The sequence below is a fragment of the Chanodichthys erythropterus genome, chromosome 9 (genome assembly GCF_024489055.1).
Source record: "Chanodichthys erythropterus isolate Z2021 chromosome 9, ASM2448905v1, whole genome shotgun sequence".
Taxonomy (NCBI): Eukaryota; Metazoa; Chordata; class Actinopteri; order Cypriniformes; family Xenocyprididae; genus Chanodichthys; species Chanodichthys erythropterus.
Window position 1 is genome coordinate 14,695,766 of NC_090229.1, and position 26,572 is coordinate 14,722,337.

General features: G+C 37.0%; 2 protein-coding genes across 5 annotated transcripts in view; one reads left to right on the plus strand and one right to left on the minus strand.

Annotated features, from left to right (window-relative positions):
* The window catches only part of fcho1 (FCH and mu domain containing endocytic adaptor 1), a 49,213-nt gene extending 24,944 nt beyond the window's left edge, over nucleotides 1–24,269 (plus strand). For both annotated transcript variants that reach the window (XM_067394686.1, XM_067394687.1), the window contains exons 4-27: nucleotides 2,161–2,235; nucleotides 3,453–3,594; nucleotides 3,754–3,906; nucleotides 5,407–5,511; nucleotides 6,599–6,697; nucleotides 6,851–6,947; nucleotides 7,309–7,426; nucleotides 7,604–7,628; nucleotides 8,994–9,054; nucleotides 9,927–10,111; nucleotides 11,168–11,192; nucleotides 11,285–11,341; nucleotides 12,191–12,242; nucleotides 12,583–12,701; nucleotides 13,033–13,995; nucleotides 15,601–15,707; nucleotides 17,019–17,133; nucleotides 17,478–17,589; nucleotides 17,700–17,855; nucleotides 17,943–18,075; nucleotides 20,114–20,310; nucleotides 20,412–20,476; nucleotides 22,491–22,658; nucleotides 23,483–24,269. In XM_067394686.1, coding sequence (XP_067250787.1) covers nucleotides 2,161–2,235; nucleotides 3,453–3,594; nucleotides 3,754–3,906; nucleotides 5,407–5,511; nucleotides 6,599–6,697; nucleotides 6,851–6,947; nucleotides 7,309–7,426; nucleotides 7,604–7,628; nucleotides 8,994–9,054; nucleotides 9,927–10,111; nucleotides 11,168–11,192; nucleotides 11,285–11,341; nucleotides 12,191–12,242; nucleotides 12,583–12,701; nucleotides 13,033–13,995; nucleotides 15,601–15,707; nucleotides 17,019–17,133; nucleotides 17,478–17,589; nucleotides 17,700–17,855; nucleotides 17,943–18,075; nucleotides 20,114–20,310; nucleotides 20,412–20,476; nucleotides 22,491–22,658; nucleotides 23,483–23,511 — 3,358 coding nt within the window. In that variant the 3' untranslated portion in view covers nucleotides 23,512–24,269. The remainder of the gene's footprint in view (nucleotides 1–2,160; nucleotides 2,236–3,452; nucleotides 3,595–3,753; nucleotides 3,907–5,406; nucleotides 5,512–6,598; nucleotides 6,698–6,850; nucleotides 6,948–7,308; nucleotides 7,427–7,603; nucleotides 7,629–8,993; nucleotides 9,055–9,926; nucleotides 10,112–11,167; nucleotides 11,193–11,284; nucleotides 11,342–12,190; nucleotides 12,243–12,582; nucleotides 12,702–13,032; nucleotides 13,996–15,600; nucleotides 15,708–17,018; nucleotides 17,134–17,477; nucleotides 17,590–17,699; nucleotides 17,856–17,942; nucleotides 18,076–20,113; nucleotides 20,311–20,411; nucleotides 20,477–22,490; nucleotides 22,659–23,482) is intronic.
* A 314-nt stretch (nucleotides 24,270–24,583) lies between these two features.
* Nucleotides 24,584–26,572, minus strand: part of rfx2 (regulatory factor X, 2 (influences HLA class II expression)) — a 44,825-nt gene continuing 42,836 nt past the window's right edge. For all 3 annotated transcript variants that reach the window (XM_067394692.1, XM_067394691.1, XM_067394690.1), the window contains one exon: nucleotides 24,584–26,555. In XM_067394692.1, the coding sequence (XP_067250793.1) occupies nucleotides 26,431–26,555 (125 nt within the window). In that variant the 3' untranslated portion in view covers nucleotides 24,584–26,430. The remainder of the gene's footprint in view (nucleotides 26,556–26,572) is intronic.

Below are 26,572 nucleotides of genomic sequence, written 5' to 3' on the forward strand. Positions count from 1 at the left end.
GTTACATGACATGCTGGGGTTTGTTGTTTCTTTAATGTTATGTATTGTCATATAGTATGTTACGTTATTCTATGTTACATTAGATATGATGTTTTGTCTTATTTGATCTTATATGATATTAGATGGTTACATTTTTCTACTTTATTTTGTGTTGTTAGTGTTTTTTTGTCTTGCATTACATTATGCTACATTATTGTGATGTTACATGTTTTCCTTCGCTGTTACATTGTTAGTGTTATGTTTAGTCTTATACAGTATAATGTTGTTATGCTACATTACATTATTGTAATGTTTTCTTATTTGATCTTATTGTATCTTATATAATGTTATATTTTGCAACAATATTATGTTATTGTCTTAATTGAACTTATGTGAGTTACATTACTTTTTGTTCGTGTTATGTTTTGTCTTATTTTTTTATTGTATAAAGTTACTTTAAGTTATGCTACATTGCATTATTGTAATATCTTTTTATTTGATCCTGTTGTATTTTATGTAATGTTACAATATGTTATGCTATATTACGTTACATTTTTATTATATTAATATTGTTACATATATGTATTTATAACAGTAAATTATGCATAATTGCAAGCAACTGACCTTAAACCAAACCCTAACCCTAATTATCTTGTACATACATGTTCTTAATTAATTTTACTCAGTATTAAATATAAAAATACACTGTAACAAGGGCACCTCAAAATAAAGTGTAATCTAATATTACATTACAGTAACAATGCAACATAGCCTAGCATAATGTAATGCTATGACTGATATCATTGCATGTAATCTTATTATATGGCATATTATCTTTTTCTTTTTTGCTCGAATTGCTTTCTCTGTTCCATTACTTGCTTTCTCCACATCACAGTGCTGTCTTTCAGCACACAACACTAGAGTGTCAAAACACACTAACCTGAGAGGAGCAGAGCAGTCAACAAAGTGCTCACTGTCCACTCATACACATCCACAAATTCAAGGCAGCGCAGGAGTCAGAAAATCAGAAAATGCCTTGTGTATCCAGTGGATAAAACAGATGAAAGATTTATCGTTTCACCCTTCCACTGACAGCATATGTGGGACCTGTGAGCGTTCCCTTTGTTCTGTAGTAGACATTTGAGTTGGAGCTAATTGCAATAATTAAAATGAAAACTCCATAACGACTCTCTCATTCTGCAGAGAGAACAGAGACTATTTAGAGCTCCGCCAAGCCTACTGCCAACTCTCATAGTCTCTTCTATTCGTTATAATGGAGCTGGATGCAGGCACCCTCCGTCATGGACTGAAGGATTAAATTGTATTTTTGTGTGTGTGTGTTCGAAATCTGTCCAGGAAAGCCCTGGAGGAGAGTGCTGAGAAATTGAGAGAGACAAATAGGTCCCTGATAAAAGCATAGCTTGTGCAATAAATTACATAAATCAATTTTCAAAGGCCATTTTTTATCTACTCAGGACATTGTGCCTCAAAGTGTCTCTGTTCCTTGAAGAATCTGAATTGACTGTCCCAACAGAAACAAAATTTCACTTATAAGAATAAAATAAGAGGATAAGGCCAACAATATAGCCCGGCACACTGGGATAATAATGACAACATCCTTTTTCCCATGAGCAGACTCTGAAGTCAGAACAAAAAAGCTTGGCTTATCGAGAAGGCGGACCACACAGTGGTTGATAACAAATATTTGGTGTTTCCAGCTGTGGCTAGGGAAAACTACAATGTTTTTTCACTTTTGATTCAGTTTTTGTCCTGATGGTCCATGGTTTCCCATACAAAAACTTACCATGTATGTAACCATACAGTAGTACAGTTCTTACAGTTATCAAAATTATTGTAAATTCACATGGGGCCTCCTTCAAAAGACTTTCTTTTTTAATCTAATTGTTAACATTTTTTAATTTACTCTGGTAATACCACATTACCACAGTAGTAACTGACATTTGGGTAAAGACTGTGATTATCATGGTAATTTGTTGTAAGTTTTTTTTTTTTTTTTTCACATATAAAAAAGTGTATGTGTGTACCATTGCAAATATAAACACTTAACACCAAGCACTGAAGAACTGTTTGTGATCTTTGAGGCATTAATATTGGTGCTTAATCATTTTTGTGTGAAAGTATTTTGGACATTTTCTGATTGTGTCTGTGTTTGTATTTAAGGGCGGCCATTGAGGAGACTTACTCGAAATCCATGAGCAAACTCGCCAAGATGGCTAGCAATGGAAGCCCTCTTGGGTGAGTGATGACATTACTGTTATTATGAGATATGGTTTTGAAATTTTACATGAGAGGTTGATCAGAATAGACATAATATTGTACTTTAAGGTATTTTGTGTTGAAAATCACCATTGAAAAGTTTTCTCTTGAAAAGTTTGTCATGCTGCTGCTGCTTTACAGATACTTATCAGCAGGGAGATTCAAGCAGATTGCATGCATGTATTTTTGTATGCACGAGTTTTTGCCCCTGTATGTAATTGGACGAAAAGTCATTGCTATGGTTAGCTCTTTCCTCTGCTTTCTTCGCCTCACTTCCTGTCTGCACAACATGTGCCAGTTGTCACAAAACAATCACGCAGTACTCTAACACTGTAAAATCTGACTTTGCAAAGATGCAAAGTTAGCATAAAGTCAAATTTGTAAATAATTACAAGCATAAATACAAAGCTAATAGAAATGTAAACTTTTTATTTGGTCATGCAGTTTGTATTAAACTTTTTTTCCCAATGAACTTTAAAGGGTTAGTTCACCCAAAAATGAAATTTCTGTCATTAAGTACTCACCCTCATGTCAACCCAAACCCCCAAGACCTTCGTTCAAATATCTTCTTTCAGATATTTTTGATGAAATCGACAGTTCCTGAACTGCACATAGGCAGCAACATCATTGCAGCTTTTGAGGTCCAGAAAAGTAGTAAAAACATTGTTAAAATAGTCAACGTGACTACAGTGGTTCAACCTTAATGTTACGACAAGAATACTTTTTGTGCGCAAAAACAAAACAAAAATAACGACTTTATTCAACAATTTCTTCTCTTCCCTGTCAGTCTCCTACACACTTGACGCAGTGAACGCAGCTTTTCCGTGTTCTATGTCAGAACGCCGGCTCAGTATTGGCCAGCTCCTGCGTCAGCATCACACTCATGCGTCGTGTTGCTCACGTGTACAGTGTCGTCCAATACTGAGCCGGTGTTCGGACATAGAACCTGGAAGTGCTGCACGTTCACTACATCATCAGCATAGGAGACTGACAGGGAAGAGAAGAAATTGTTGAATAAAGGCATTCTTTTTGTTTTGTACAATTTCTTAAGGTCTTACAGGTTAGGGATGACATGAAGGTGAGTACTTAATGACAGAAATTTCATGTTGGGGTGAACTAACCCTTTAAGTTTGGGAATATGTAGAAAATGTAGCACTTCAATACATCAGCACCTAACCAGCTGCTTTGCTCCCCAGCACGTTTGCCCCCATGTGGGACGTGTTTCGTGTGTCCTCTGACAAACTGGCCCTCTGCCACCTGGAGCTCATGAAGAAGATGAACGACCTCATCCGTGACATCAATAAGTACAGCGAGGAGCAGGTCAAAATTCACCGCAAGGTAAATGAAGGGCTTTTAAATGGATTGAATCTTTCATGTCTCAGGTCTTTCCGATCCCCTGCAGTACTTCAGACTGTTATGAACAAGTGCATTGAGTTCTAATGTTGTGCGTAATATCTTGATTGTACTGTATATTAAAATATGTTATGTCTTATGTAGACGAAAGAGGAAGTGATTGGGACTCTGGAATCAGTGCAGTCTCTTCAGGTGCAGAACGCCCACCTGCAGAAGGCAAGAGAAGGCTACCACAGCAAGTGTGTAGAGCTGGAGAGACTACGCAAAGAGGCAGTGCCTCAGAAAGAGCTGGAAAAGGTGCTTGTGTGTGAGAGAGGAGACATTAAAGTCCAAAAATGAACATTACTGACCACGTAAAGTACACAAAAGCACCATAAAAGTGGTCTATATGACTTGTGCGCTGCGTCATATAATAGTTTAATGTGATGAAAAGCCAAAATTGAAGTTACTTACAGATTGGTTGGACTTGAGAACTGGGTCAGTCTGATTTGTGAACCAAATCAAAATTGGTTAACAAAGCAGCCATCACTACTTTTCTCTTTAAAGGTGCCATCAAACGTTTTTTTTACAAGATGTAATATAAGTCTAAGGTGTCCCTTGAATGTGTCTGTGAAGTTTCAGCTCAAAAAACCCCATAGATTTTTTTTTTTAATAAATTTTTTTAACTGCCTATTTTGGGGCATAATTAGAAATGCGCCGATTCAGGCTGCGGCCCCTTTAATTGCTCGCACTCTCTTCCCCCTCCCGAGCTCTCGACTCTATCGTTGCATAAACAAAGTTCACACAACTAATATAACCCTCAAAATGGATCTTTACAAAGTGTTCGTCATGCATGCTGCATGCATACATCGGATTATGTGAGTACAGTATTTATTTGGATGTTTACATTTGATTCGAATGAGTTTGATAGTGCTCCGTGGCTAACGGCTAATGCTACACTGTTGGAGAGATTTATAAAGAATGAAGTTGTGTTTATGAATTATACAGACTGCAATTGTTTAATAATGAAAATAGCGACGACTCTTGTCTCCGTGAATACAGTAAGAAACGATGGTAACTTTAACCACATTTAACAGTACATTAGCAACATGCTAACGAAACATTTAGAAAGACAATTTACAAATATCACTAAAAATATCATGATATCATGGATCATGTCAGTTATTATTGCTCCATCTTCCATTTTTCGCTATTGTTCTTGCTTGCTTACCTAGTCTGTTGATTCAGCTGTGCACAGATCCAGACGTTAATACTGGCTGCCCTTGTCTAATGCCTTGAACATGAGCTGGCATATGCAAATATTGGGGCGTACATATTAATGATCCCAACTGTTACGTAACACTCGGTGTTATGTTGAGATTCGCCTGTTCTTCTGAGGTCTTTTAAACAAATTAGATTTATATAAGAAGGAGGAAACAATGGAGTTTGAGACTCACTGTATGTCATTTCCATGTACTGAACTCTTGTTATTTAACTATGCCACGGTAAATTCAATTTTTAATTCTAGGGAACCTTTAACGCCATAGACAACTAAATGTCAAGATTTTCTCAGAATAATGATTTAAATTTGAATTAAAGCGACCAGTACCACAATTCTTCATGATTCTTGTGTTCCACTGAAGAAAGAAAGTCTATGAGTTTAAGTTTTGAATGAGTTAAAGGCAGCTTTTTCATTTTTGGTTGAACTAATCCTTTAAGCTGGTACCCTTCTTGCATTGTCTTGAAGGTTTTGAAAAATGAAGGCTTAATTTCTAGCTTTGCTAATATATTTTCATCTGTCTCTTTCTCTTTTCTCAGGCTGAGCTGAAATCAAAGAAGGCAGCTGAGTCATTTGCAGGGTCTATAGAGAAGTTTAATCGAGCTGGAGGAGACTTTGAACAGAAAATGAGTGAATCAGCTCAGGTTGGTGATTTGACAGTTGAGGGTTTTTTTTCAGCCCTGCTGGGCGCATTAGTGCAGACCACAGTTGCATGTGTGAAATATCTTTAAAGCAGATAATAAGCTAGGTTAGCTTGCAAACTCTCATAATCAAGACCTTCGGAGCAAATTTTAGAGCATTTCTATGAGCAATAAAGCAATGTAAAGTTACCATGACTACGAGAGCCATTAAAGCAGTCTGTTTGACAAAATGATTACATGCCTACAGTCTATTTCTGCCTGGTGTCGGCCTGCATATATGAATAATTTGAGAGCAAAGAAAGGATGAATCTGTAAAGTTCTTACCTCACTCCGAGAACACTCAAGTCATGGTATCCCCTTAATTAGGGCATCAGTCAACAATAATCTTAAAATTATAGAGGCTGACCACTATTAAATGCTAGGGCCAGTTCTTTTTAAACTCAAGCAAAAGTTCTACTATATGGTCCTGATCTACTGAGATTTCAAATAAAGGCTGCAATTTGTGCAACCTAAGAAATCTGTTGAATTGTCATCACCATCAGACAGAAAATAACCAAATTTTGCATATCACACATGTATTCAATGGTGTAGCCCATATTTTGATTTCTGTTGTTCCAACTTACTAATAGGATTATCTAAATATTTCCAAAAAAAAGGTCAAATATTGAAACAAGACTGTAAAAAAAAATGCTTAAATGTTCTTTTGTGCTTTCTATTCATCAAATCCTGATAAAATGTATCATGGTTTCCATAAAAAAAACATTAAGCACAAACATTTTCAACATTGATAATAATAATAAATGTTTTTTTGAGCACCAAATCAGCATATTAGAATGATTTCTGAAGGATCGTGTGACACTGAAGACTGGAGTAATGGCTCAGGAATAAATTACATTTTAAAGTATATTAAAGTAGAACAGTTATTTAAATTGTAATATTATTTCACAATATTACTGTATTTTTATCAAATAAATGTATCCTTGATGAGCATAAGAGAAAAAACATTCAAAATTTCTTACCAACTTCAAACTTTTAAACTGTCAGTAGAGGTAAGTAGCTTCTCTTTACATTTGTCCTTCCACATCTGCAGAAATTTCAGGACATTGAGGAGGCTCATTTACGACAGATGAAACTACTGATCAAAGCGTATTCACACTCTATTGAAGACACACACGTACAGGTTGGGCAGGTATGGCTCGCATAGACCACTCTTGAGATTTTACTTTCTCTGTTTGATTTCTGTAATTATGCTGAAAACTGTTCAGACGAATTACCCCTGTGACTCACAGTTGATCTGGTCAGCATGGTCTTGACTGATAAAATCTTGTTCTATCACCTTCAGGTCCATGAGGAATTCAAGCAGAATGTGGAGAACATTGGCATTGAGAACCTCATTCAGAAATTTACAGAGCAGAAGGCAACAGGGAAGGAGAGACCCGGTGAGTCACAGATATATACAATACTTATCTGTCACATCTATCATTTCAGATAAACTTTCTGGTTTCTCAGACATAGATAAAGGGTGGCCAAAGATGAAAAATGGATTTTCAAGTAGATAGCGCAGTATGCTCCAGTACCAGGCTGAGTTTATGTCTGAAAACTTGCCCCTGAAGAAATTAGAAATGTCTAATATAATATTCAGCACATTTGAATGATTGACTTTTATATTGCATTTCTGTTTTACTGGATAATGATGCATTAAAAATCATTCTTCTGCAAATTTTATAATTTGAAAACTTTGAAAATGTAGTGCTGAGCTTCAAACTTTCATTAAATACTGTGTGTATGTGTGTGAATAAGGTCCAGTAGGGTTTGAGGAGTATTTGTCCTCCCTGGTATCTGAGAACAGTAAAAAGAGTCGTGCTAAAGCCTTCAGGATCCCCGGCTTAGGAAAGAGAGACAAGGAACCGGATTCAACGTGAGTCATGCATTCATATGAAACATAGTACATTTTAATGTTGTAGATCAAGGCTGTAACCACCATAGACACCCACAATCGTTCACAACAGTGGTTGATCGAAATGAGTTTTTCAGTTAACAATTCTTCTAGATTGTTATATGCTGAATGACTTTTCATACTTCTTTTGTCCTTTAGGGATTCAGCTGTGGCAGATGCTCTTGTGAGTTCTCATAACACACAAATACACACACATACACACGTTTGTTTTTGCTATATTAACAAGGACATTGCTTAGACTTCCATTGCTCAGGTTAAACCTACACATCACCCATAAACCTACACATCACAGAAACATGTGCAAAATACTAGATTTAAATAAAAAGTTTGGGCTGATTTATAAGCTTTTTTAACTAGTGAGGACCAGTAAAATGTCTTTACTATTTGGCTGTAATAATATTTCACTATATAAGTGAGGACATTTGGCCTTCACAAGTATAGCCAAACCTACACACACACAATTTGCTATATTGATTTTACACACACACACACAGAACAGGTTCAGATTACTGGTCTTGTATTACCAGCTGTTCTTCTGTAACTCTTCTTAGAGCATCTGAAAAAGTCTCCTCTCAAACCAGTTGTTAGTTTATTAACACGCATACGCAGACCATAGATGCAGTTTTCGTGAGGACTTCTAAAAGGCTGATATATGTTTTAATAATTGAAATATAATTCATTCCAAATCTTCAGTTACATGTTTTAATATGAACACTTTCATTTCATTTCAACTAATTTGGAGATGGCCATCACTGAACGCAAAGATAACTTGCAATTCGATTCAGTTAAGTGAGTCAAATGTTGATTAAATGTTGATTAAATGATTCATTCAGTGAAGGAGAGGTCAGACTGATTCAAAGCGAGTCTTTTTGAATCATTCATTAGCAGAACTGGGTCATAAGAATCATTTGTTAGTGAATCAAATTACACTGGTTATGATGTATATGTTTTATGCACTAAACACAACCAGCTCATAAGAGTCATTTGTTGGTGAATCTGTCTTAATGTACTTCATTATGCTGTAGGATTGATTTTGGCAAGGTTTTGTCAAATTTAGCTAACTTCAGAGGACAAATAAACCCTTCTCCACAAACACACACAGACTGTACACTGTTTGAATGCAGGTTCACATGTGTGTTTGGAAAACTGAAGACTCTTTTTCTACACAGACCTCCGTGTGTATGAGAGAGTGACGCGTTTGGCATGGTCTGGTTACCTCATTAAGCTATATTTAACCTTGTCAATACTGATGGTGTTTAATGAATGTCTGATAGCCCACTGACTGCCAGAGATCCTTCATAAACATGTTATGTTGCTGTTATGTAAGACTGCAGTTTTAGTCAGACCGCAACTTACTCTCTTAAAGCATTGGTGCTGTTTTCATGTGAACAGCATTTGTGTGTTTATGAATGCAAGATAAAGTGCATACACGTTACATATATTCATCACTCTGTCAGCTGATGTCCTGTGCCTTTAAATGTTGTTTTCTTATTGTGAGCTTGTGCTGTCTGTTTGTGCTTGTGTGTAGAACTCACCCCTCGAAGTGGACGATGAGGGCTTTGTCATACGTGCAGACGTCAACCAGAATGATATCCTTCAGAATGAACCATCAGGAGTGGATGCAGTGAGAGTGTACAGTGTGTGTGTGTGTGTGTGTGTGTGCAGAAGTGTGTTTGTGTGTGTACATAAAGTGGAGTCCATAAGTTTTAGACCACTAGTAAGACTGCTTCAGTTCAATTGAACTGATTTGACTTGAATTTGAAATTGTTTTAGTATTCAGTTTGTTCCTCTTTTGCTCTAAATTCAGAAGCACTCAAGCTGCATCGACTTCACAAGTTAAGAAACATGATAATCATGTGATCCAGCATAATTTGAGAATGATCAAAAGAGCATCATGTACCGCAATGGAAGCAAAAACATCTGACTGTCTGTGTAAAGAGATACATGATCAGTGTCACTTGTTTACTTATTAAAGAGTAATTAATAAGTACATTTTTCATTCGTTTGATGTTATAACATTTATTTTATTTTGAATCCCTGATTTTCAATGTGGCCTCCCATTTTTGGACTCTGTTGTAGATATGTGAAGATTGGGAAGTATCCTCAGAACTACAGCAAATAATTTCAAAACTTATTTTCCTTGTTATAGCTGAAAATGAAAACACCCTCTGATGAAGATCTATTGTCACTCTTAGATTCCTGAGAAGTTATGTTCATCATGAGGGATGTTTAAGGATATGAAACTCAGTAGTTTCCCTAAATAGGATGTTTATTTGTGCACTTCACCACAGTTTGTAGACTATTCAGAACAGCTGTGTTTGTGTAAGTATTTGCACTCATGTCTATTTGTGTCCGTACCACCATTTGCACATGTTTTCTGGTCCCTCTTTGTACCTGTGTGTGAGTACATGTGTATTCTGTATGGTGTCTGGGTTTGCTCCTTAACAGCATTGCTCTCTACGTTGTTCTGCTGAGGAGAAGGAGGGAAATTTTTACTCCAGCGACTCGGATTTCGATGATGATGAACCCAAGAAGTTCCACATCCAGATCCGACCGGTTGCCAGCAGTAACCGTAGCAACTCGGCAGCCAATGAACTGGAGCTGAAGGCCACAGTGGGGGCGTTAACCCTGCCCCCTAACAGAGCGGTAAGAAATGGGTAGTATTTAATGTTTGATAGCGGAAATTAGACTGATATATATATATATATATATATATTATACACTACAGTCAAAAGTTTGGAAACATTACTATTTTTAAAGTTTTTAAACTAAATCTCTTATGCTCATTAAGGCTGCATTTATTTCATAATAAATACAGAAAAAACAGTAATACTGGAAATATTATTACAATTTAAAATTAGGGTTTTCTATTTTAATATACTTTAAAATATAATTAATTTCTGTTATGCAAAGCTGAATTTTCAGCATCATTACTCCAGTCTTCAGTGTCACATGATCCTTCAGCAATCTAATCTAATATGCTGATTTGATACTCAGTTATTATCAATGTTGAAAACAGTTGTGTTGCTTAATATTTTTTTGGAACCTGTGATACTTTTTTCAGGATTCATTGATGAATAAAAGGTTAAAAAGAACAGCATTTATTCAAAATATAAATCTTTACTATCACTTTCTATCAATTTAACACATCCGTGCTGAATAAAAGTATTAATTTCTTTCAAAAAAAGAAAGAAAAAAAATTACTGACCCCAAATTTTTGAACAGTAGTGTATATTGTTACAAAAGATTTCTATTTTAAATAAATGCTGATATTTTTTAACTTTGTATTTATCAAAGAATCCTGAAAAAGTATCACAGGTTATAAAATAACATTAAGCAGCACAACTTTTCCAACATTGATAATAAATCAGTATATTACAATGATTTCTGAAGGATCATGTGACACTGAAGACTGGAGTAATGATGTTGAAAATTCAGCTTTGCATCACAGATATATATATATATATATATATATATATATATATATATATATATATATATATATATATATATATATATATATATATATATATATATATATATATATATATATATTTGTTTTGGAAAATATCTTCATAGCGAAACCTAAAAAAAAGGGCATCTTGACATTATTCACACTCATTTTTAAGATGTCTTTGAAAAATATGGTGCAAAACATTGACTAAATAGTAGTAATGACACTTCATTCATCCCATCCTGTAGGTGTCAGTAAAGAAGCAGCTCTCACGTAAGTTCATTTGTATTTCTCTGTATATCTCAGACAATATTGTGTCAGACAATATGTTAGTGTTGTTAATATACATTTTTCCTCCGTTACAGGAAACTCCAGTTCAGCAGGTCGATCTGAAGGGGAAGGGGAAAGTGTTCCTCAGAGAGGTAGGTCACACTCTGCAGATGTCCACTTCTGTACTCTTACAGCTAGAGTTATGATAATTAATTTTTTTTTTATTGCATTGTTCCTGTGACTGTTCCTGTGAATTCAGCCAGCCATCTCAAATGGCCACAATGACACAAACAGAATGTCCCACCTCCTCCTCTGTCCACATTAATAGATGTCGTTATCCCACAAACAGCTCAAACTGACACCTTAATCACAGCAATCTGCAATCCAGCTGACCTGAGATCAGCGTCATGCATCATAACAGCACTGTCATTATTGCCTTATATTGACAGACTGATCTCAGGTCAGCTGAATTGCTGTAATTACAGCCTCACAATGAGCTCTATTTTTGTATCATGGGTTTTGACAATAATAGTAAAAGTGGAAACAATTGGGTGTGTGGTTTGAAGAAAAAGGTATTAGGCTGTCTTTCTCCCAGGCTGGCTATTACTCAAACTTATTTGCAAAGATTAGTCATGTAGAGGAATGGTACTATTTTGATAGTGTGTGGTTTGAATAATTTTATGATGAAAAATGTGTATATATTTTTATTTAGTAATATTGCACTGTACTGTTATGTGCTGCACTTTATGTTTTATGGGTGTGGTGTAATGGTTAAAGGTCTAGACTGGCTACTAAAACATTGATCCAAAAAGGGATGATCCATGAACTATCACCAATGTGACTGAGAAAAGCACTTAACCTAATATTTCTTCAGGGAAACTCCCTATAATATGTGTACTGTAAGTCACTTTGGATAAAAGCATAATTTATATGATGCCTTACTTAACTTTATGATTTTATGATACTGTTATATTGCTCAGTAATGTTTTGTTGTTGTACAGAGGGAGAAGAGGAGGTTCTGCGTAGATCCACGTCCAGCCCAGATCACAGCAGGTACAGGGAGATTTCCCACACAGCATAATTAATAACTCAATGCTTTAATATGCAAAAATTCAGATTTGAAGGTGAATTGTTCAGAATTCTTTGATGAAAGTTCAAAGAAACAGCATTTATTTGAGATTGAAATCTTTTGTAACATCAAGTCTTTACTGTCACATTTGAACAATTTAATGCATTCTTTCTCAATAAAAGTATTCATTTCTTGACCCCAACATTTTTATATCATTGATATTATTTCAATAATTTAAAGATTCTCTTTTTGCATCGAAATGACCTTAGTTTCTCCTACATTCAATTCTTTACCAATGAATTTCTCTTCCTCTCGTCTCTGCAGGTTGAGTTCCACAGCATCTGGTTCGGACGCTCTGTTTGGACCTCCCCTGGAGTCGGCCTTTAAATCCCACAGCTTTGCTGGCAGAGAGCAGCTCCAGAACGCCTTTGCTGCATCTAAATGTAAATCTCCAGCTCCAGCAGCACACCACCCCCGGCCTCATTACCGTGATAGATGAGAATTGACTGGACGAGCTATTCTCTTACAGCTTTTTAAAAAACGGAGAATTAAAAGCTTTAAACTAGCCTAATGTGTGCCAAAGTGTGCATTACCATATTCTAAGAATTAATTGACTCGCTTTAGCAGAACTGCTTGTGTAGGCATTAAAGCATGAAATAGTTGATTATGGACAAAAGTGGAATGGGAATTATGTTTCTGCAATCAACCTTATCTGTTGCTTTTTTAAGAAATTCCCTTTCTGATCAGTAATAGACTTTTCTCCATGTTTGACAGATGCAGCATTCTCTTCTGATTCATCCTCTCCTGAGAATGTGGAGGATTCTGGACTGGATTCGCCTTCCCATCAGCCCCTCGGAGTGTCCCCCGAACCCAATGGTTGGGCAGCCTGGCCGTCTATTCAAACTCAATCTAAAGACTCCGTAAACTTGAGCCGATCGTCCGACCCATTCCTGGCCGCATTCCGCGACCCCTCGCCCGGTCGGTCTCCTCTCCCACAGGACGACTCCACCAATGCCTGGCCTTCCAATCTACGTTCCCCACGTGCCCCACCTGACATCGAGCCCACCACCTTCAGCTTCCCGGCCTTCTCCCACAGCCTGGCCTCTTCAGAACTGGAGCCCTCCGTGTGGAGCTGTAAACACATCCCTCCAGAAGACCCCTTCCTAGCTGCGTTTGAACGCTCCGCCCCCAAGGACAACCTGCCTCCACCTGATGCCTGGGCCCCGCCTCCCCCTCGGCCCACCAGGGATAGCAGGGCTGTGGAAGCCCGCACCGATCCCTTTTCCGTCTCCCTGAATGACACTAAAACCCTCCCTCCCCCATCCTCCTCCCGCAAGGAACGAGACAGGAAAAGAGATCGTAGCGTCCCACCTCCGGAGTCCCCAGATGATCCTTTCGCTATCACTATGATAGGCAGTCCAACGCACCAATCAGCACTTGCGGCGCAGGCTGCTGCACAAGGCAGAGCTGGTAGTAATAGGCCGACACCCAGTCCAAACCCCGCCCCCACTTCTCAGCCGAAGAAAGAGCTGGTGCATTGGAACTCGGTGCATAACCCCTTCAGTGAGGGCACTACGAATAACACTGTCACGCAAGAGTCGACCAGAAAACAGAGATCATTTAACGACGAGCCTCGCAGGAACGGGCCGCCACTCACACGGCATTCTGGGCCGCAGGAGGACCTCTGCTTCTCTACAGACAAGGATCAGAACTTTCTGGATATTAACACACAACCAGGTATTATAGATTAGTGAATGACTGATATGGTATTTTAATGGCTGATGATGGAGATACTGATATTTAGGGAGCAAAGTGTATAATATAATGGTAATATACAATGGCCCCAAAACGTCTATAAACAATTATCCCTCATTTAAAAAGTGGCACTTATTATAAAGAACTGCAGCACAAGCACTCTTTTCAAGCAAACATTTCTCAAAAAGAAGCTTTTTAGGTTTCAAATTATAAAACTATAAATAAATTGCTCAAAATAGAGACAGCAAATAGAGACAAAAACTCTTTCTGGTTGTCAGACATTGGGGAAACGCATACATAGTTAATATGGAAGCTAGATCATTGCAAAATATCTAAGAAATGTGAAGTTAGTTCTGCAGCATTTGATTGCAGATCAATCAGACTATCTAGTCAATGCAATGATATTCAGTCACTTAAGTGTCTCAAAAGTCTCTTTTTTGGATCCATTGTATAATATGAATTTACATTAGCGTTCAAAAGTGTGGGGTTAATTAAGATTTTTTTTTAAGTGTATGTTCACAAAGGCTGCATTTATTTAAACAAAAATACAGAAAACACAGAAATATTGTGAAATAATGTTGTTTATTCCTGATGGCAAAGCTAAATTTTCAGCATCATTACTTCAGTCTTCAGTGTCACATGATCCTTCAGAAATCATTCTAATATGCTGATTTGGTTCTCAAGAAACATGAAGAATTTGAGAATCTGATTGATGAAAGAATCATTTAGAGCAGTTTTTCAGATTTTCAGTGAAATTTCTGTATGTTCCGGACACAAAGATTTTGTATGATTTACTCACCCTCAGATTTACTCTCCCTCAAGCCATCCTAGGTGTATATGACTTTCTTCTTTCTGATGAACACAATCGGAGATATATTAATAAATATCCTGACCTGGCGCATCCAAGCTTTTATAAATATCTAGCTACCGCCAGACCGCCTTCCGTATTCTACTTAGGACGAAAGTTCAATGCCTCTCGCAGTTCAAAACGCTACGTACTACACCTCCCCTGTTCAACTTACGGAAAAAGCTTAACTAATTTGACGCCAGTTCCATTTTTTTTGTAACTTGAATATGGAAGGCAGTCTGGCGGAAGCTAGATATTTTACTTTATAACTGTTAAATGTGGATATTTTTTACACAAATGCATCACTTCACTTCAGAAGGCCTTTTTTAGCCCTCTGAAGCCCTCTGGAGTACGTTTATAATGGATGGATGCACTTTCTTAAACTTCAAACTCGTTGATACCGCTCACTGCCATTATAAAGCTCGAATGTGTCAGGATATTTATTAATATATCTCCGATTGTGTTCATCAGAAAGAAGAAAGTCATATACACCTACGATGGTTTGAGGGTGAGTAAAGCTTGGGGTAATTTTCATTTGAAAGTGAACTAATCCTTTGAGTTGGAATATAGCACACATGTTGATGGACCACTTTTGTGATTGAAAAAAATGCCAGGGTATTATTCAAAATTCCAAAACCATTTCATCCATGGAATAAAGTCATATGGGGTTGGAATGACATGAGGGTGAGTAAATAATGACAGAATATCCATTTTTCCCTCTCTCACTCTCTCTCTTTCAGTCTCCCAGCATGGTTTCAGGCAGGACAGCAGTGAGCGTCTGGCTTTGGCTCCCCCTCGGTCGGTTCGGTCCAAGCGCTCCTCGGGCAGACTCAGTGGCTGTGAGCGGGTAAATGTTCCACAGACCTCATTACACCATCTATCCAGCCAGAACACTTAAGCTTCTTTAAAACCATATAAACAAATCCCTTAATAGGGCTCTCCTGCAGCCTCTTTGGTTTTTCTCTTGTTTTATGAGATGCGGTTTCTCTCATGTGGTCCTTCAGATTGCTCCCTTGACTTCAGCTCTAAATTAACACCACTACTGAGATTCCACTTCAAGCTTTTAATTGCTTTATACCGAGAGGTAACAAATAATATTACAGGACAGAGAAACAAGCCTCTGGTAACCCAAAAACACTTAATATAAAATGGGGAGCTGACAGTTAACATTGACATAAACTTTTTTCAACATCAGTATTTTAGTTTAAAATTTATGGAAACGGGAACTGTATATTTTTAGTCAGGTCTTCTTTTTTTCTTTTTTCTTTTTTACCATTTTGTATAATTTGTGTTTATTTGTTTATTTATTTATTTTATTTTGCTTTTTTTTATCTGTTCATTTAAATCCTGTGGTGTGAAAAATGGATTTTAAAATTAAAAATAAATATACCATGTAGTCTGCCAATTAAAGGGTTCACCCAAAAATGAAAATTCTATCATCCTTTACTCACACTCATCCTTATAAATTGAGTGGTTTAGTCTAAATTTATATAATGAACAGATTGAGTTTAGACTTTCATTTACATATAAACATTAATCAGTGCACATAAACAGAAGCTCAACCGTACTTGCTTGAAAAAACGTTTTGGTTCTTGCGGAAGCTCAAACGTGTTGTGAAACACAAGAATGAACCTCATTGGTTCTCGCATATCAAGCAAACATTCTTGAGCTTCCGTTTACCACAACTGATGTGAGTTGATTAATGTTTATATGTGAATAAAAGCCTAAATGAAATCTGTTCATCGTATAAAGTGATCGTGTCTCTTCAGAAAATTTGGACTAAACCACTCAATTCATATGGATTAGTTTTAACATCACTTTATGAACCTTTTGAAGCGTCAAAGTGGTAGTTGTGCAGCTGTCAATGGAGGGATAGAAATCTCTCAGATTTTATTAAAATATCTTCATTTGAGTGATGAACGAAAGTCGTCATGTTTGGATGAATTTTCATTTTTGGGTGAACTAACCATTAAATATGAGCAAAAAAATGGCATGTATAACTGTAAAAAACATAAATATTGACAAAATAAAACATTGTATAAATTATAATAAGATATATTTTTAGTATAGCATTTCACACTATAGCATACTGTCGAAAGTGCCACAAATTCTCTATTCAAAACTTTGAATCTTTGGCATTTTCTGTGGTGTGTCTCAGTCTAGGTCTCTGTGCTCGTCTCCTCTGCCTGATCCCAGCCCTCCCCTCACCTCCTCATCCTCCTCCAGCCCCAGCGAATGGGGGATGCAGAACCGCGTTCCCAGCCCAGCCCGAGGTGACCCGAGGCACATTCCTATTTCCCTAAACATCCGCATTATCACAAAACTCATATATTACACTGAGAAACAACCTCAAGAGCTTTGCTGTAATTTCATTATGCTAATCTAATGTAGGCATATACACATTAACACTGGGGACAGTCAGGAAATGTCCTCATGGCTGATTTTGTCCCCATCACTTTAAAACAACCTACATACAGGCGTGTCTAATACAGAGAAGCATCTCCCAAATCCTAATTGGTATTCAATTGCTGATCAATTTATTTATCCACCATCCAGCAAAATCCGGCGACCAACAGAGGCAGATGAAGTTATCAAATTGTGTAATGTCACCCTGCAGGTTTGTCACGAGGACCCAGTCCCATTTCTCTGAGTACCCAGGAGTCTTGGCCTGTTGCCACAGCCATCACGGAGTACATCAATGCCTACTTCAAAGGAGGAGAACACAACCGGTCCGTCTGAGGTTCTTTCACCCCATCTGGAGGACAAAACCTTTTATCACACTGTAGCTCCAACGTAAAGTGATTTGCTGTCCAACCATTTGTGTGTGTTTGGGTTTCAGCTGTCTTGTTAAGATCACCGGCGACCTCACTATGTCGTTTCCTGCTGGCATCATCCGCATTTTCACCGCCAACCCCAACGCACCAGTTTTAAGCTTCCGATTGGTGAACATCTCTCGAGTGGACCACTTCTTACCCAACCAGAAGTTACTCTACAGGTATGATGTCCTGACACACTAACAACTGGCTTGTTCTGGGTTCAAGACAAGCTCTGTGGACAGCATCTGTGGTCTTTGTACCTGCAGCGACCCGTCACAGAGTGACCCGGACACCAAGGATTTCTGGTTCAACATGCCGGCCTTAACACTCCACCTGCAGAGAGAGGCGGAGCTCAACCCACAGGCCTCCTATTACAATGTGGCTCTGCTAAAATACCAGGTCAGTCCTCACAAACCTAATGAGTGCCTGAGTTACAGTATGGTCTACTTCAATGAAGCCTAAAGGAATATTTCACGTTTATTACAAGTTAAAGGGTTAGTTCACCCAAAAATGAAAATTCTGTCATTTATTACTTAGCCATTCCACACCTGTAAAACCTTCGTTAATCTTCAGAACACAAATTAAGACATTTAGTTGAAATCCGATGGCTTCGTGAGGCCTCCATAGGGAGCAATGGACACTTCCTCTCTCAAGATCCATAAAGGTACTAAAAACATATTTAAATCAGTTCATGTGAGTACAGTGGTTCAATATTAATATTATAAAGCGACGATAATATTTTTGGAGCGCCAAAAAAAACAAAATAACAACTTATTTAGTGATGGCCGATTTCAAAACTGCTTCATGAAGCATCGGAGCATTGTGAATCTGTGTGTCGAATCATGATTCAGATCACGTGTCAAACTGCCAACGGCTGAAATTACGTGACTTTGGCGCTCCGAACAGCAGATTTGACACACTGATTAATTTGTGCTCCGAATCTTCCTGAAGCAGTGTTTTGAAATCGGCCATCACTAAATAAGTCGTTATTTTGTTTTTTTTGGCGCACCAAAAATATTCTCGTCGCTTTATAATATTATTAATATTGAACCACTGTACTCACATGAACTGATATAAATATATTTTTAGTACATTTATGGATCTTGAGAGAGGAAATGTCATTGCTGGCTATGCAGGCCTCACTGAGTCATCAGGCTTTAACAAAAACACTTAATTTGTGTTCCGAAGATTTAGGAAGGTCTTACGGGTGTGGAACGGCATGAGGGTGAGTAATAAATGACAGAATTAACCCTATAAGCTCAATCGTCAACATTTGTGTCATAATTCAACAGTGTTTTAAACAGCTTTACAGCTTGAATAATATAAACGTTTTAACAGAAGTATTAATGTACAGTACTGTTCAAAAGTTTGGGGTCAGTACGATTTTTTTTGTAAGAAATAAATAGTTTTATTTAGCAAAGATGCAGTAAATTAATCAAAAGTGACAGACTTATACATTATTACAAAAAAAAATCAAATAAATGCTGTTCTTTTGAACTTTCTATGCTACAGAAGAGGATTAGGGCCAAGCAATAATAATAAAAAAATAAAACCATCTTGAGATTAAAGTTGTTAAATTTCGAGAAAATACTCCTTAAATTTCGAGAAAAAAGTTGAGATAAAATGTTGAGAATAAAGTTATTAAATTACGAGAACAAATTCGTTAAATTTTGAGAATAAATTTGTTAATTTAATGACTTTATTCTCAACATTTTATCTTGACTTTTTTCTCGAAATTTAACAACTTTAATCTCGAGATGGTTTTATTTTTTTATTATTGCTTGGCCCTAATCCTCTTCTGTACTATACCTCAAAGAATCCTGAAAAAAATGTATCACAGTTTCCACAAAAATATTAAGCTGCAGCTTTTTTCAAAATTTATAATAATAAAAAATGTTTCGTGAGCATCAGCATATTAGAATAATTTTTGTAAGATCATGTGACACTCATGATGCTAAAAATTCAGCTTTGCCATCACAGGAATAAATTACATTTTAAAATATATTTAAATAGAAAATAGTTGTTTTAAATTGTAATAATATTTCACAATATTACTGTTTTTACTGTATTTTTAATCAAATAAATAAATCCTTGATGAGGAGAGTTTCTAAATCATCTTACCAATCCCAAAGTGTAAAAGTGTTATATAAACAGTTTGTGTTTTTATAAAATTATAAGCTTCACATTCCAAAATTGGCCCTATTAAATTTCATTAATTTGCACTTCCATAAATGAACCTTGATTTGAACCTTAAAAGAAAATGGGCAAGTCTAAATAATTGTTAATCAACATTATGCAACAAACTCTGTCGACTCTGCTTAACTTGCATTGAACCCGGAATATTCCTTTAGAGGTTAACAGGTTCAAATATTTATAAACTGTCATGAAACTACTTGAAATGTAAATGTGAGCTTTTTTTGAATGAACTCTCTCCTAGGTGTCATCTCAGGATCCGGGCCGTGCTCCCCTCCTGTTGTCCGCCGAATGTCAGCGCAGTGGCACAGTGACCCGTGTTTCTCTGGATTACCACTGCTGCCCCGCAACTGCCCCCGCCACCCAGCTGACCTCCGTACAAGTGCTGCTGCCCCTCGATCACACGGCCACAGACCTGCAGTGCCAGCCGCCCGCATCATGGTGAGATGAGTTACATTAATTAAAGAGAAAATGAACTGAATATGTGATGAAAGAAGTGATAGATGAAGAGAACTGTGTTACTGACCTGTTCTGTTTCACAGGAATGCAGAGGAAAGACGACTCCTATGGAAATTGCCCAACGTCTCCCCGACAAATCACAGCAAAGGTCACTTCTGCCACCACCTGTTTATACTACCCTTTCTTTTCTGTCACTCATTCCTCATTCATATTTAACGCTTTCCCCTCCATCGTTTTTTGAAAAAAGTTGCTAGGCAGCACCAGCATTTTTGATCATTTTCACAAAACTTTAATGGACCCCAGAATATTTTGTTGTGTGAATATCTGAATATACAATATATTAAAAGACAGAACAGAGCCTCTGCTTTTAAACATTTTATTCTAGCTTCATGCATTCTTTTTTTTAATCAACACTTGAACGTGCTTAAGTTTCATAAAAAGCAACACTTTGAACAAAAAGTTGAGAAAACCGTGTTGTTGTCGAAGACTTTGCCCTGATTGGATTCAAAACTATGATCAAAACATATATGAAGTAATTCAAGTCCATCAACACCCCCAAATCTTGCACAGTCCTATAGCTCTTCCTGGAATCAGCATTTATTCTGTTAAGTTAAAGTTTGATTATATGCTGTTTAATGTTTGATGATCGTGTCAGTTTACATGTGCATCAGCAATACTTCTATTGCTTGTTTCTGCTTCTTCTTCACCTGTGTTTTGATCCGGAGACTCTGTAAACTCTTTCAGAAGATGCATAATAGTGCCCCCTACCGTATAACAGTGAAAACATGGATTGCCAGAAAAACTGGCAGGGAAGCGCTGTCATAATAATTCTGTCAATGGTGGGGAAAGAGTTAAAGGAAGAAAATGTTGTTATTACTCTCTCACCCTCATGTCAATCTAAACCTGAATAGCATTATTTTTCCATGCCATTCTTTTGATAGTGACAAATGACTGTCAAAGTGCTCTTATGCAGTGTTATTTTAGTGTTATATATATATATATATATATATCATACTATAATAATATTTTTTAAGATTTTGAATTAAATGTTGATATTTTACATTTTAGAAAATCTACTTTTGTCATTTTTTTATATATATATATATATATATATATATATATATATATATATATATATATAAGCTGTAATTTATTTTTATTTCAGTTTTAGTAATTTTAGTTCATCTTCAGCTAATCTATTTCAGCAAGATGTCATAGCACCATTTCCTAGTTTTTAAATTTAATTTAATTTCAGCTTTATTTCAATTACTGAACACTTTTTAGTAAATTTTAGTAGTTTTAGTTAACAAGAACAATAACCAAGTCTTCATAAGCCATATACTGTGTGTTTGTGACAAACAGACCTAAATTTAAGTCCTCATTTACTCCCAAGACAAACCATTTATGCAACATCTATAACAACAAATGCTTTTGGTTCTTGTTTGACATCATGAAGTCCAACCTGTGCCATATTTGATTTAACAGCAGCATACCGAGTTATAATGGAATCATTTGATTTTAGAGTGAATAATGATTAGGTTTTGATAAGTTTTGGTGCTTTTAGGACCTTCTTGAAGCAAACTGGTCATTATGTTCTGGCATTATATGGAAGACAGGGATTATTTAAAATTTCTCCTTTTAAGTTATGCAAAAAAAAAAAAAAAAGCATGTGGGTTTGAATAACGTACATGTCAGTAAAAAGTTTTAAAATGAAACTTCTAAAATGAAAATGTCATTATTTAAACATAATAAATAATATCAGACATATAAAATGGAACTACTAAAGAATATCTAAAAAATATTGATTTCTTTGAAGAAAAAAACACTATATATAGTTTAGCGTTGGTACATCTAAGCGGAGTTTAAAGTGCTGTACTGACACAAGATGTTTTCAGTGGAAGTGGGCGGAAAAGAGGCTGTTCAGAGCAAGAGGCCAAGAAACAAACTTATGAATACTTAAGATCAGATGCAGGCCGACTGAGCATCAGGGGAGGGTTGTGAACATTTTGGAAGCAACTGCATGTTTATTAAAATATGGGCACCGTTAGGATATTTTAAGATGATCTTTTATTCGTAAAGGCTCTTGCACATATCTTATCAAGGTCTGTGATGTATACCCAAGAGCAGCTGCTGACTCTTGTGTGTGTGTTTATGGGTCTCAGGGTCTGGCACATTGTGCGCCAGTTGGCAGTGCCTGGAGGTTCCCCGCGGGCCTCCCCCGAGCCTGGCTGTGCAGTTTGTGGGATCGGGGGCTTCTTTGTCAGGCATGGACGTGGAGCTGGTGGGCAGCCGGTACCGTATGTCCCTGGTGAAGAAGAGGTTTGCCACAGGTGGGAGCCAGACCTACTTTTTGTCCCTCATAAGCAGCTCCTTTCAGTTCACAAATGTTTATTCAGTAGGATATCTTGTTGCCATGTGTTTGCTGGTTGTTTTGGGTGATCTCTAGGGGGCTGCTTTTGTCCAATTCAAAACAGCCCTCTATATGAAGTCTATATTATTTTTTTAGTTCATAGATATTGCTCAGATCCCTCCCTAACTCTTAAGTGTGTAACAATATATTATATATATATATATATATATATATATATATATATATATATATATATATATATATATATATATATATATATATATATTTTAACCAATTGCTTGGTACCATACCACACTTCTCATTTACAAGCTGAGCATTTCTAAAATGTCTTTTATGGTGAAACCTACATGCAAAACATTTCCCTGTAGCTCAAACAATAAAACATGATGCTAGCAACACCATGGTTATGGGTTCAATTCCCAGCGAAAGCATAACCATTTAAATGTAAGATGCATAAATTTGTCAGTCAGAAGATCCATTTGACCCATTTTTGAAACATGACCATTTATCTTGATGTTCACCACATCTAACCATCCCTTTTTTGCAAAACTTTAAAACTTGAACAATCCCTTGTGCTTTTTAATGTAAAGGATGATACTCAAGGTATAATCTCTGAAAACAAGTTCACTGTGCTTCTCAAGTGAGTTTAAATGATGTTTGGTTACTAATTATTAGGTTTTTTTTTTGCAGTTTTCTTTAAACAACAAGTCAAGGTATAAATATAACAGCATAATGCATTTGTTGTCAAATGTAGGAATAATGTTCCTCTGTATCGTTTTACAGGAAAATATATGGCTGGCTGTTCTTTGTGAGAGGTGATGGTGCTGCTCCAGTACCACAGAGGCACAACGTTTGCACTTTTTTTAACCTGGGCTGGTGGAACTGTCCATGTGCTACAGGCCTGATCCGAAGAGAGCATATTGTATATAGAGTGTGATGTGTGGGAAATACATAATACCCATAATGCATTGCTCTAGAATAAGTATGCACTAGGACTAGGGACCACAACCAGACTCTACTTTTATCTGTATAGAATTGTTTGTTCAGTGCGCAAACCACACATATATTTCAAGTTTGAAGAACTGGATGTACATTTCTTTTCATTTTTAGTGCAAATTTGTGAACGAGTAAGTATGAACATGTATAATGGATATAAAAATTCTGACATTTATTGAAAAAAAATTGTCTTATGTTGAGAAAAAGAACAAAGATTTACTATAAAATCAAGTCTATTTGTGATTTTTTTCTTTTTCTTTCTTTTTTAACTTTAAAGGGTTATTACACCAAAAAATGAAAATTCTGTCATTAATTACTCACCCTCATGTCATTCCACACCTGTAAGACCTTCGTTCATCTTCGGAACACTAAGATATTTTTGATGAAATCTTTGTTATCCCCCATTGAAAGCAACGAAATAACCACATTCAAGGTTAAAATAGTCAACATGACTAAAGTGGTTCAACCTTGATGACGAGAATACTTTGTGCACAAAAACAAAAATAACTTTGTTCAACAATATCCTCTCTTCTGTGTCATTCTCCTATTCTGTTTACATTTAGTGCTTCCAGGTTTTAAGCCAGAACGGCGGATCAATATTGGACAATGTTATGAAGAGACAAGATTATGCTGTTTAAGGTTGAACCACTGTAGTCACGTTGATTTTAACTGTTTTTATTACTTTTCTGGACCTTGAATGTGGTAATTACATTGCTTTCTATGGGGGATAAAAAAAAAACACAGATTTTATCAAAAATATCTTAATTTGTATTCTGAAGATGAACTGGTCTTATGGGTGTGGAACGACATGAGAGTGAGTAATTAATGATGGAAATTTCATTTTTGGGTAAACTAACCCTTTAGGGAGTTCATTACAAAGCAAGCAGTTGGTCTGAGACAAAAGTGGTTTACACAAATTTATTACACTTTTTACCAGTACAAAATACAGTTGAACTAAGCAGTTGAGGCTAAATAAAGATATTTTAAAGACACAAAAATAAGGTATCAATATAGTAGTGAGAAGAATTGCAGCTACCTCCATAAAAATAATCCTCAGCCAGAAGCTTTAAAACAGCATTACAAAAAGAAAAATAATCTTCCCAAAAGCACACAACAGGCAAAGAACCATGACAGGCGTTAAAGTACAGAGCCTGACACTCACAACCAACCACAGTGAGAAAACATCCGCCAATCACTTCTCAGAAACAAACACAAAACAGCTAGTAGAAATGAAGGTCATCTTTGTAAATAGCAGAGAGGGACATGTAGGGTGCCCGTTACGGGCCGCTACCAGGCACCGGAAAAGATCCCAACCGGGTTCAGCACAAAATCTTCAAAAACAGATTATGTATCCTGAAAATAATAAATCTCCTGAAAATGTTTCCAGCTTTACGTCAGCTAAATGGGCACATAGTTTCCATTAAAAGCGTGAAAACTAAAACATCAGATGTACAGCACCAGGTAACGAGGCGTATCTGTAAGAATCTGCATATTCTGTTACTAGACGTGTCTATTTTTGGGTTTTCTACGTCTTCTAGAAAAGGCTTAGTGAGATGTGGCGTTTTATAGACGTTTTTAGCTATTAACGTAGCGTTTACGTTTTTTTGCTTATTACATATACACAATATCTACTTAAATATGTTATGTTAATTTAAAAAAAAAAAAACTCAGGTACATGTTCGTTTTTAATAAAAACGACACACAACTAGTCATAACCTGGTGAGTGCAGACTCACTTCCAGTTACTTCAGAAGGCCTTGTGTACAGATGCACGCTCACGCACAGGTACGTTCAATATATCGACAAATCACCGAGGCTCTTTTTAACCACTGCAAACAACTAAGAACTCATCAAATAACTACAAAACTAGACCAAAAAGTTTCACAAACCATTTTTGGTGGAAACTGCTCTGCTCGGGTTGATCCAGAACAGAGCAGTAACCATCAACACAGTAGGCGTATGTACATCCTGAAGCTTTCGAACGAGAATGGGGTGCTTTCAGGGCAACCGATTGGAACAAACAGTCGAATAATCTCTTTTATAGTGATTTTTATAAAACGTATTATTAAAAGTTAACTCATTAGAACTAAAAACTGTTGAGGTATAGACTAGGCATCTCATATGGCCAGGGGTTTATTTACAAAACGGCTGGAATGGAGCGTTCTCCATCCGTTTCGATGTGGAAAGGCTTTGCATGTGCAGCAGGTTTGGGTCGACGCTGCGATGCAGCTGAACGGGCGGCTTTGGGGTCAGCAGGTTGCATCTACGCCTGAGGAACCGCGAGGAAACGGCCGAGGCAGAAAGTCTAAAAATGTGACCATCTTTAAAAGGTGCTTTAGACACATCTGAGGTTCTGAGACGATACATTCATTCTGCGGTTAGAGGCACAGCCGAGGAAACGACAGAACGAGAGAAAGTCAAAGAGAAAGAGAGAGACAGTTCTGCTCTAGTGTTTCTTTTCTCATCTAAGGCACTGAAAGACTATGGCACATGAAATAACACATCACAAAACCAGCACGTTCTTGATTCACAGTCGCAGAAAACCTAAAGGCGAGAGAGGGAGAGAGTGAGAGAGAGACACTGACCCTAAACAGACCTACGTACCCTCAAGATAAAGAAAACCTCACGGCTAAGCGTTAGCTTCGCCACCGGCAGCCGTCTGTACACACACACACACACACACACATAAAAATGTGGTGGTCCGGCTGGGTCTGGGGTGAGGCTGACGCTCTGCTCTTAGATCTCCTGCAGGGAGTGACTGATCTCAATTCTCTCTCTCTTAACCGCCGGTTCGCTCATACTCCTCTCGCTCATCCTCGACATGTCTCCATCGCTGGCCAGATCGTCTGAGAATGAAGCATCTGGGAAAGGAAAGAAG